Genomic DNA, 12,505 nt, shown 5'->3' on the forward strand with positions numbered 1-12,505 from the left:
TGGTTTTTCTCCACAACTCTGAGGACATCTCTACCAGGTGTCTTGCTGGAAACTGAAAATCAGATAAGTTCCATGACTCTCCAATTATCTGTTCTTAAGAGATTTGGCGTGGGGTTTAAGTTCAAGTCCTTCACAAAGCTTGTCTTTCTCTTGTGCCACAGTGCCAACACATGTGCTTCTGGGTTTGGTATGCATCACTGATAGGGAGGGAGGAAGTCTCTGGCAGTGATATCTGAGAAATGCAGACTCTATCCAGAGTCTACACCTACTGACGTCATCAGTGTGGAAGAAGTGCCCTGCTACGCTCTGACTGTGGTTGCTTTGGAATCTCTCATCTTTCCTAGCAGTCTTGTGAGAAAAGCTGACATACAGGGACACTTAAGCTTCTGGTTGATAGTCTTATGAAAACATTTGGGCATATTAATTTTGTACATTCTTCCTTTTCTTTATTTCATGATTGCTGTTCATTTGTAACAACTCTTTATCCAGGCTGCTCAACACATGAGAAAGCTTCCATTCCTGTCAGCAGGTTTATCCCCACCAGCTCATTCAGAAATGGCCATATGTGTTTGGGTATTTTTAGGAGCATATTCTGCCACTTAATTTTTTTTTCATGGAGGAAATAACAGGCTTAGAGCACAGGGGTTATTTTCATCATGGAGTCAGTGGAAAGCTGGGTTTAGTATGAAGGATAATAATACAATTTTTAAAAATTAGATTGCAGTTCTGGCAGTATTTAGTATTTTTAAAGGCTCTCAAGATATCACATATAGCAAACTTTAGTCTTCAACATAAAAGATCATTTTTCTTTTTTGCTTACAACATTACTTACTGCAATCCTGGACAGGCCCAATACTGCCTGCGAGCTGACACAAGTCAGCCCTGCTGCCTGTGTTGCTGGGCCCTCTTTACTAATTCCGCAGAGTGGTGCTAGCTCGTAAGTCTGATGGAATGGTGTGATCCAAAATGGTCAGAAAGCAAGTTGTTTCTAGATAGGTCCCATTGTCTAAAACTTGGAGCCTAGAAATACGGTTGACTTTCACCTCCACAGCTGAGAGACAGCACCCGTGTGGACCAGGCCTTGGCTAGCGATGGCTTGTGGGATCTCCCTACTGAGATACTGCAATTTTTAGATTTTTACACCGAAAGGTAAAACTGGTGGTTTTATAGGAAAGTTCTTGCAGCGATTTTTCATCATGTCCAAGTCTAGCACAAGAATCAGGAGAACAGAGATGAAGATTAAAAAGTATGGAAGGTGAAGGCGAAGTTGAACAAAGAGGCTGAGAGGCATCCCGCCGTTGGCATCCTTCCTTGTGCTGAGTCCCAGAGTGCACTGGTTGAGCCTACATGTCACAGGCAGTATTTGACAGACGCTGGCCTCCTTTCACCAGAGTATCACATTCTGCTAGCACCAGATACCAGTGAGAATAACCATGGAAGATCCGGTTGGGGAAGGTCAAACTCACTGTCTGCTGGGAGAAAGGGAAGTGGTAGAGAGTGGTCAGGTGACTCTGCCCTTGGTATTATTTCCACATGGAAATCCCAGGGGAGGGTGCTCACTCTCCAGAGTGGAAATGTTGCATACCTGGATAGCTTAAGTTAATTCTAACAGGGACCAGACCAATCTTCGTCACAGGTATTGCATACTTATCAACTCTGCATTTCCTGTGGTGGGTGGAAATAATTCAGTGGCCAATGCAAGGATACTCGGAGAGGAAGGAATAGAGAAGGACTATTAGTCTGTCTACCTAACACAGACCTGGGTCCATTCCAGTGGATTTCCTTTTTAACCCTTTTACAAGTTGACACCTGGAATCTGTCCCCAAACCAGAATGGTCCTAATGGTCCTCTATTCTTTATGAGGAATTTGGATTTCTAATTCAAGAAAACTGTCAGAGGCAATTCATCTTAAGCTAAATGTCAGGCTAATTTTGCTGCCTTTGATTATACTATCATTTCTGTGATTCATATCTAATTCATATTCACATCTGATTAAATATATTTATTTCTAATCATGTCAACCAGAAGACATACATAAAAATGGAAATTACTCTGGCATTTTCGCTATGTATTCATATGGAGTTGTGAAATTGGTACAGATTTCCCAAAGGACCAAAACTGAAAGTAGGATTATTAATTAATAAATATGTAAATAGGTGAAATATACAAGTAGCCTTCCAGTGTTGTCTTGAGTGACCTCACTGGTCATGTGGATGGCTGACCACCAAAGCTAAACTCATCCTTTCTCCATCTCTCCAAAAAATCCCTCTCCTTCTGCCCTTGGGAGCTTGCCTCTCCCCGAACAGCTCCCACACAGTGATGCCACCCAGCTACCCCCAGCCCATCAAGATCCTGACTTTCCACACTATCTGAGTATTAGCCAGGCCATATACCATTCATCCAAACATCTAAAGCTACTCCATCTTCTGTTCATTCGGTTGTTTCTTATTGTGGGTATGTCATCGGCTAGATTTAGTTTGGTCACACCCAGAATTGTGTGTACATCAGAAACAGTCTATGGCCTCACATAGGGAACATAAGTTAAAAAATACTTCATGTGAAGTTATTATAGAAATTGCTCTATTATTTTAAACTGAAGCAGGTGTGCATTAGTTACTGTTCTCAGTGCTGTGCACAAATGCCTGGCAGGGAGTAACTTAAAAGAAGGAAGGGTTCTAGGGGCTACAGTCCATCATGGCGGGGAAAGCATGGTGGGTAGAGCATGGGACAGCTGGTCGCTTTGCCTCTTATGGATTGCCCAGAGTTCGGAAAATATGCTATGTCTGACATGGGATATCTGAGGGAAAATCTATGTATACTATGTTCTTAGGTCTGTTAACTTTATTCCGCTAACGCAAAACTCTGTCTTTACAGCTACAGCTCCACCAGGCATTCAGGGCAGGAATAAACCTAGATACACCAAGCTCCTTGTCTGTCTACTTTATTCCTCTGGGGTAAAATCCTGTCCACACAGCTACAGTTCTGTACTCAAGTCTAGCTCCTTTCTTACCTGATTTGTCTCTACCTTTATCTGTTGTCCCCTCTAAGTTCTATCTTAATTCTCTCATCTTAGTTCTGCCTCATCTAGGTCCTTCTCATCTCATTCTTACCTATCTAGAACTTTCCCATCTGACTCTTCCTCATCTTCCATCCCGACCTCCAGTTCTCTAGTCAAAATCCTCTCCAGCCAAAATCCTCAATATCCTCTCTTTGTTCTCCTTATACCTTTAAAATCCTCTCAAGTCTCTGAGGTGTTCAGTTATAAACCCAAGTCATAGTGATCCTCTGGCAGAGCAAGGTCACCAGACTTGAATTCTTACAGGGTCATAAAGGTAGGTAAGAATTTTCCTCAGGCAGTGACCACCAGGCTTTCTTTTACAACCCAAAATGGGAGTGGTTAAAGAGGAAGTCAACTGAGTGCTAATGACTGGTTAGTATATCAAAAAGGGGATCTATGTGCTCAATCTACATTCCTAGAAGTGGTTAGGTGTCTATTAGTACGATTGTATAAGAAAGGAGGGTCTCACCCTAAATAGCACAAGAAATAAAGCTATCCCTGTGGCCTAGGAGACAGGTGGTGTTTTGTTTGGCCTTGGATGCTTGGTAGGTATTTTAGATAAATACACTGTTATGAGTTCTAGGAAGCACGAATAGCATTACAAGAAAATCACGGTAGGAACCAGCTAATATACATACGAAGCTAAAATATCACCAAGACTTCTTAAGCCATAGCTTGACCTTTGGAGAAGAACTTGACTTTTCCAAGTAGTAGCTGAATTCTATAACGTTTTCCTGTGGCTTGCAGCAGCCTCTATAATCAAAAGCACACACACACACACACACACACACACACACACACACACACACACACACACACCATTTAGGCTGGATCTTCTCACCTCAGCCCAGTCTAAACAGTTCCTTATAGACATGCCTGGAGTTTTGTTTTCTGGGTGGTTCTAGACTCGGTCAAGCAGACAACCATTGTTAGCCATCACAGGGTCTTCTGAAGAAAGGCAGTATGTATAGAAATAGGTGTGTTATGGTGTGGGGCTTTGTGGAAAGCTCACAGATGAAGTGATGTGGGAAGCAGTATCTGAATGATGGAGAGTGAATGAAGTGAGGATGGGCATCGTGATGGTGGGAGCAGCATGTACAAGGGTCCTGAGGTGAGAAGCTAATACATTTGAAGAACTGAGTGATGGCAGAGGGGATACATTTGTGAGCGGAACCTGAAGTGCTTATGAGAGTCCAGAACAGGCGGCTCTCTGAGCACTGTTTTCAAGTTTGGGTCTTGATCAGCTGTCATGAGATATCATTGAAAGCCCAGAAGCAGGGAGAAAATGAGATCTGGTTTACCTTCAGGGACTCTCGCACTGCCTGCAGCCAGGCTCAGGATGGGAGGAGATGAGGTGTGTGGGAGGGCGCACAGTGAGGAAGTCTTTGGAACCCTCTCTAGGTCTGGAGCTGTGCTCAGTATCCATGCTCGTTCTCTTTTCTGCCCTTTTCATCACAAAACCGAAGATGTCTTACCCCATGGGGCTGCCCCTTCACAGGTGTTCCACAGCCCTGGGCCCTCGATCGGCCTCCTCACTCATCATTTCTCTCTGGACGCCTTTCCTTTGGCTTGAACAAAACGTGGTGCAGGGTCTTTCCTGCTCTGCTCCTCTGTTCCTCTCCCTCAAAGTCCTCAGGATTTGTAATTTGCGGAAGCTCTGGTTTCTCTCTCCCATCACCACTGGGTACGCATCTTCTGAACCCAAATCTTCATCGTCACCCTTCCCAAGGAGCAGAGGCCCTAAAAGGTCACCTCCTAAGAGCCAGGCTCAAGAATTTTCTCAGCCCACATCTTTCAACCTTCCTGTACCAAGGCCTCGAGACCCCTGGCTCTTTCCCAGCAGAGACACAGAAGGTCCAGGTTTAAATTTTGCTAGGGAAATCACTATCATCTAAAACTGAAGCTAACCAAAGCAGGCCTGATCCTCCCGGAGAAGGAGAAGTTCTTTTGGGCAAAAGTTCATTCTTGCCAGTACCTGGAGCCTTGGAATTAGATGCTTTTTTTAAAGAATCTGTTTCAAATTTAAACACAGGAAAATCGCAATGGATAATGTATTTGTCTCTCAAGAAGGATAATCTAAGTTATTGATCTCTCTAGCACCAAGTCCTCCTGCTTCTTGTTTGTCACTGAATGATTCCTTTCTCCTGTTTCAGACTTCATGACCAACCACACTTAGAAGATTTCCACAGTCTTCTGTTGCCTCTTCTTCATTCATTTACTTATAAGATGAGAGAGAGAGAGAGAGAGAGAGAGAGAGAGAGAGAGAGAGAGAGAGAGAGAGTTCAAAGCGGTAGAAGGGAGGCCTGTTGGGAAGAAGGAAGGGTTTAGAGGGGGGGGGGAGAGAGAATAAGAGAGGGAGAGAGGGTAGTAGGAGGTTAGGATCAAAGTATATTGTTTGTACCTGTATATATGAAATTGTGAAATAAGACATACATTAAAAATTCATATTCATTATGCTCAAGATCAGTTGGTTGACAATACTCTTCCTGACATATTACCAGCTCAAAGAAATCCTTGAGTGTTCCCATCTACTCACAGTTATTAAAATGGAAGAGGCTGGAGACGAGATTGTGAGCAACGCCATTTCCTATGCGCTGTACAAAGGTGAGTGGAGTCGGTTCCCTGAGAGTACATCCCTGGAGGACAAATGACTGACATAGAAGGTGAACTTCCTTACATGGATGTCTTTCACAGAATACAAGTTTTATGTCACTAAAAGGCTGGTCAAGTGTAACCAAGGTACTCTGCAAAGCTGTTTCTAGCAGTAATTTAAAGTACTTTCGGAGTCTCAGACCCCTTTTAAAAATGTTGTAAAGACTGTACCTCCAGGAGTGTGTGCACACATGTTTCACATGCACACATGCTCATGTACCACACACACACACCACACAAATAACTTAGCATTCAACTTCAGGGGTTCACACATCTCCTGAAGCTTATGACTGACCTCTAGGAAAAACAATTCTCTTTAGTCTTTGCTGTCTCTTAGAATTCCATCAAAGTGAGAGGGGCATGCTGGTGGATGCCTTTAATCCCAGCATCTGGAAGGCAGAGGCAGGTGGATCTCTGTGAGTCTGAGGCCAGTCTGGTTTACATAGGACCATAGGTCTGGCTTCCAGGAAATCCAGAGCTACATAGTGAGACCCTATCTCAAAAAAGGTTTCCATCAAAGTGGGATTACCTGTAATAAATAGCAAAACCTTGCCTTCTGGATTGAAATACCTAACCAACAAATGCAAAGTATACAGAGAAGATAGATAGATAGATAGATAGATAGATGATAGATAAATGATAGATAGATAGATGATAGATAAATGATAGATAGATAGATAGATGATAGATAGATAGATAGATGATAGATAGATAGATAGATGATAGATAGATAGATAGATAGATGATATATAGATAGATGATAGATAGATAGATGATAGATAGATGATAGATAGATAGACAGATAGATGATAGATAGATAGATAGATGATAGATAGATAGATAGATGATAGATAGATAGATAGATGATAGATAGATAGATGATAGATAGATAGATGATAGATAGATAGATAGATGATAGATAGATAGATAGATGATAGATAGATAGATAGATAGATAGATAGATAGATAGATACATAGATACATAGATACATAGATAGATAGATAGGAAGAAAAAGAGTAGGGAGAGAAGGGGAAGAAAGAGATTGAGTTAGAAGTTGCGCCTCTAAAATATGCCTCCCTTTGGCTCACTTCCTCAAGCTAAGCCCTGACTCCTAAAGACTCCACAGCCTCTCAGAACAGTGCCAGTTAGGTATTCAAGCACAGGAGCCTGTGAGGGAACATTTTACACTCTAACCATAAAAAATACATTGTGTTAACATGGATTATTATGTTGTATATTTAGATACAGGATAAGTGAGATACAACTTTTGGAATATAATACCTATGAAGTCTCAATCTACAGAGAAATGTCAATATATCCTAGTTACACTCTATTCATATGTCACAGGAAGATATTGAGATCTGGGTTGATCGTTATGGACTTCAGGACATATGCAATGCATGAGTGACAACAGAAGGAGGTGACAGTGTCCTCTGATTCCCAGAGACCTGCTTTGATGGGTGGCTCTGATATCTGGAGGATATTAATAGCCTGGCTTCTTTACGCGTGGCCTGTTGATCTATGGTTTTCTTCCTGCCCACTTCCAGCCTTCAGCACTAATGAGCAAGACAAGGACAATTGGAATGGACAACTGAAACTTCTGCTGGAGTGGAACCAATTGGACCTTGCTAGTGATGAGATCTTCACCAACGACCGACGATGGGAGGTAACAGAAGCCTCTGAGGTTGTTCCTGGGTTAGCCTGGACAATTATCTCAGTAGTAGGTGGTTTTATCCAGCAAGGTCATCAGTCTAGAATCTTGTGACTGACTGTTTAGTTTTAGCATATCAGTGATGTCCAGCCTCCCTTTCCTTGATTGTAGGATGGGATAATGATGTTGACTTAGTAGGTTTCTTGCAAATGGATAATATAGCCAAAGACTCCAACGTAAGCTATCCTAAACATGTAATCCTATTTCCAGGAGATGAGAGATCATCTGGTATGGAGCTATGAGTCTGCTCTCAGGAGTGGGTGGGTGGCGGTATGGGGACTAGAGATGTGGGATTATTGATCTGGCTTGACTAAAAAGATCAAGACAGCACATTGTTTGGCCACCTCCCCACCCAGCCAAATTCTGCTAAGAGATTTGTCAGGATGGGGAGGTATGAGGGGAAGGTGGACTACTTTGCTGAAGACACCCCTACCAGAGTGAGGTACCAGGGACTACCTGAGCCAAATAAACACCTCCAATATGGAAGTTGCATGTGTAGTTAAAATCTATAATTTCCCAGCAGATCATTTTTCTATATTTTTTTCAGTTTGATAAATGTTTAAGGTCCCATTTATGGGAGACCACTTGCATGCATCTAAAGTTCAATCAGCCTCAGAGGCTCTGTTCAGAAGGAAGAATTAAACCATCAAACAGAGATTTACAAGGGTGCGTCTTTGTGTCCAGCTATTCTCCGTTAATTGAAGTCATTACGGGCAGTGAGGTTATATTTGATTTTATGTGTGCATGGATGGATTTGAAGGCTCACATAACTCAACTTCCACCTTCAGCAGCTAGCTTTAGAAAACACCCTCACACATACCACTGTATCATCAAAGACCAGGATTTGATTTACATTAACATATGATCAATTTTAATGAGAGTAGTGAAAATAGTAATGGCTCATGAATTCTTGAGTTATTCATCCCTTTAGCAAACATTGTCTGTGTTTGGGCTTTGCACCATAATGAACCTATTACACATCACAAGGCTTTCGTGAATGGAAAGCGAGTAGAGCTGTAAGTGCGTTAATGAATTGATTCATAAGTGAATCCCTCTGTGTACATTGTTTAAATAAGGTCAGGTAGCAAATAAACAAACTCGGATGTGTATTCATGTTATCCATTTAATTTTGTTAACTCAGCTGAAGGTGGTTAGGATGAAGGGCATAGTGCTGGAGTCTGAGTGCTGGAGTAGCGGTTGGTGCGTCCTTGGGCAAGGTTCTCAACTATGCACTGGGTCAGTTCCCTTTTACAGCGCCATGCTGGAGCCAGCTCATCCTGGCTTGCAAAAACTAGCTGCTAAATTCTTCAGAGATTTTTTTTTTGGGGGGGGGGTGTTGGTTGTTGAATATAGTCATTATTAAAAATCAAATTATGTAAATTTATAATTTGAATAAATTATATGAAAATCAAAGGTAAGAAATCATAAAAGTGAATGACTTTGTGGACTGTGGAGATAGCTCACCAGGTTAGAACATTCACTCTGCAAGCATGAAGCCCTGAGTTCGAATCACCAGCAGTCACATAAAATCTGGGCATGGCTGTGTGTGTCTGTAATGCCATCATGGAGGGTTGGAGACTGGTGGATCCCAAGAGCTCTCTGGCTAGCCAAGCTAGCTGAAGAGACAGCTTCGGGTTTAGAAAGAGGTCAAGACTCAGGACAATAAGGAGGCGAGGAATAGACGAAGGTATGTGGTGTCTTGCTCTGATCTTTGCATGAGTACAAACAGAGGCACACACCTGCATACACACACACACACACACACACACACACACACACACACACACACACACACACAACGCTCCCTCCCCATGACTTTCTGGCTATTTCGCTGCACATAGGAATTGTGTTCCGGGTTACTTCTGTTGCTGCCATGTACTTATATGGTGGTGTGACCCTCTGTGTCTATTCCTAGTTCTGCATTCACCAGTGTCACAGTAGGAGCTGAAAAGTCACCATGGCAGAAGTATGTGCATCATGAAGATCAGCAGACACTACATCTGTGTTCTCTCAGACAGCTATTGTTAAATATCTGTCAGGCTCTCTCCAAAATGAAGGGAATGACTGTAGTACCTTCCTCATGTGTTACACTGATTAAATTAGATGATATTTCTAAAGGACCCAGAACACCAGCTCCTTCTAAGCTCTATAATAGTATCCACTTCAGATCTTGTCCCAACACATTGAACTAGAGAATGGCAGGATCAAGGTTTGGAAACAGATGTGTGTCTGTCTGTAAAGCCTTTCCTTTCCCATATGCAAGTGGTTCTCAGTGTGGTCCTGGGACTCCTGACAATATAACCCAGAAACTTGCTAGTGGTGTAAACTGCTGGAGTGTTTCTCCCTTCCTTCCTTCCTTCCTTCCTTCCTTCCTTCCTTCCTTCCTTCCTTCCTTCCTCCTCCCTCCCTCCCTCCCTCCCTTCCTTTTTTTTTTTTTTTTTTTTTTTTTTTTTTTTTTTTTTTTGAGACAGGGTTTCTCTGTGTAGTCCTGGCTGTCCTGGAACTCTCTCTGTAGACCAGGCTGGCCTCGAACTCACAGAGATCTGCCTGCCTCTGCCTCTCGAGTGCTGGGATTAAAGGCGTGCTGGAGTGTTTCTAACTCAAGCTTGCTGAGTTAGAAACAAGGTTGATGACCAGCAGTCTGTTTGTTGTAGCAAGTCCCCATGTTTGAGAGCCCATTCTGTCCAGTGTGGGGCCAGTGGGAAGACACACACGTGCTTAGAACGAAATGCAAGAGAGTGGGTGTGATGGACACATGCTTTGAGGATGGTGGAGATGCCATGCTCCCCAGGTGAGCTCTGCCCTGCTGATCCCAGAGAGAGCTAAAGAATGGGGGACCTAAGGAATCCTTAACAATTTCCCCTAGGCAAAATGTGAGTCCACAAAAACAACATCAGGTAGACACAAAAACCACCAATGCTGCCATTAAAATGAGGGCCAGATGAGGAACTGAGGGAGTGAAGTAGGGCTGCTGTCAGGGTGGAGTCACAGAGTCAGTGGTCACCGGGGAGTCTGGGTACCTGAGAATAGATACCATAGGCTTCTGCTGGAGGTTTCCATGTTGTCAGACTCTGTACCTTCCCCTTTTAATGCTAGACAGAATCTTGATGAGCCTTTGAATCTGTGAGTGTTGGCAATGAAACTGACTTGTAATAAATATCATGGCAGTCCTAAAAAACACCTAAGAGCTGACGCAGTGTGCACCTACTGGATTGTGGCTGAAATGAGCATTGATCTTTCTTTAGACTCTTAGGAAGGCATCATGGCTCCTGCCTGTCATCTCAGCATTTGGGAAGCTGATGCAGGAGGATTGCTATGAAACAAAGCCATCATGGATTATGTAGTGAGTTTCAGGCCAGCCTGGGCTACCAAGTTAAGACCCTATCTAAAAATAAGTAAGAAAAAAAAAAAAGGATTCTTGGAAAAGCTCTGTAGGATATTTTTTACCAGGTGCTCAGAAAGTATTAACTCCAGTGACTCACTGCTGTGTCAAACCCCAGACCGTTACTAGACAGAATGTGGCTTGATGGGTTCCATTTGGGCAATGGCATCTGAGAACTCTGGTACTGTGGAGATGGTCAGAGTTTGCCTAGAGAGGGCAGCAGATTCCACGGAGTGGGCGGGCAGCACTGGCACTTGGTTCACAGTCCGTGTCTACTGTAGGCTCCTGACGTTGGCTTCTGCTCCCTGATGCTTCTTATGCCAAGTGCCGGTGTCAGCTCCTAGCCCATCTCATGCTTAAGTGGGCATGCTCTCTCCACGTAAGTAAGAACCCAGGTCTCATTCAAGGGCTCTGCTTTGCTGTTTTCCCACCAGGATGCTGAAAAGATGAATTTTATTGTCAAAGTGGGATAGAGAGGGAAGCTGGAGCCATTGGGACTCTGTTGGTCTTATGCTATGCTCTCTTTCCCGTTCTTTCTCTTTAGTCGGCCGACCTTCAGGAAGTCATGTTCACGGCCCTCATAAAGGACAGGCCCAAGTTTGTCCGCCTCTTCCTGGAAAACGGCCTGAACCTGAAGAAGTTTCTCACTAACGATGTCCTCACGGAGCTCTTCTCCACCCACTTCAGCACCCTGGTGTACCGGAACCTGCAGATCGCCAAGAACTCCTACAATGACGCACTCCTCACCTTTGTCTGGAAACTGGTGGCAAACTTCCGTAGAAGCTTCTGGAAGGAAGATAGAAGCAGCAGGGAGGACTTGGATGTCGAACTCCATGTACGTAATGGTGGAGCTGTCTGTTTGAATTCAGTTCTCTGCTCTCATATTTCTATTCCCAGAATTCAGTTCTCTGCCTCCACCTTTCCTGTTCTCTTCCTGATTGCCATAAAGCAGCTTGAAGGGTGACATGCATTTTCTCTACCATCTTTCCTAAAGAATAAAGTCACTGGTAAGTTTTCTGATGTCTCTCGCTCTAGCCCCTGGCTCTGTTTAGTTACGTCATTTCTAGATCACAAGACTCATGTGACACACTTTCTAAGGCTATTTGATGGGGAATAGGGACAAACAGATGGCTTCCTGCTCGTGGTTCAGCCTGTTTATAAAAATAGCTCGCTGCTGCCCAGGTGAAAGAGTGAAGGACTCCAGTAGTTCTATGAATAAATGAAGTAGCGGATATTTCCATCAGAGCGGATGTGAATGCCCTGCACTTCCTTTTTGAGTATGGGCAGGTCCAGTTCCACTCAACAGCATCAGCAATTATTAGCAGCGTTTGCTCTGATCAGAGTTCAGGGCTACTGAATGCCCCAACGGCCCCTCATCTAGAGGAGATGATTCAGGGGCACAGTGAAGTGAGCTTCATGGCAGCCTGCTTGGTGATGAGCCTACTACTGGTCTCTTGCTTTTCTGACTTCATTTCTTCAGTCTCTAAAACACCTTCCTCAAATTCTTATCTCAGGATTTTGAAACACAGCGCATAACTGGGCCTCGTATGCACAGTTTAGAGTTTAGTCATATCAGCAGGGGAGCTGAAGGGGGACGCACACAGCCACTTTCCATCTGAAAACATTCCTTGGAAGATGCAGAACCTTAAATATGAGCCAGACCTCCAATCTTCGAATAACGGTCCGAAGAAATAAGCACAT

General features: G+C 43.5%; 1 protein-coding gene across 1 annotated transcript in view; it reads left to right on the top strand.

The window, feature by feature from the left end:
• The window catches only part of Trpm8 (transient receptor potential cation channel subfamily M member 8), a 79,305-nt gene that overhangs the window by 23,168 nt on the left and 43,632 nt on the right, over positions 1-12,505 (top strand). The window contains exons 9-11 of the mRNA XM_028876303.2: positions 5,560-5,662; positions 7,259-7,377; positions 11,349-11,639. Of these exons, the coding sequence (XP_028732136.2) occupies positions 5,560-5,662; positions 7,259-7,377; positions 11,349-11,639 (513 nt within the window). The remainder of the gene's footprint in view (positions 1-5,559; positions 5,663-7,258; positions 7,378-11,348; positions 11,640-12,505) is intronic.

This window comes from Peromyscus leucopus, chromosome 13 (genome assembly GCF_004664715.2).
Source record: "Peromyscus leucopus breed LL Stock chromosome 13, UCI_PerLeu_2.1, whole genome shotgun sequence".
Lineage (NCBI taxonomy): Eukaryota > Metazoa > Chordata > Mammalia > Rodentia > Cricetidae > Peromyscus > Peromyscus leucopus.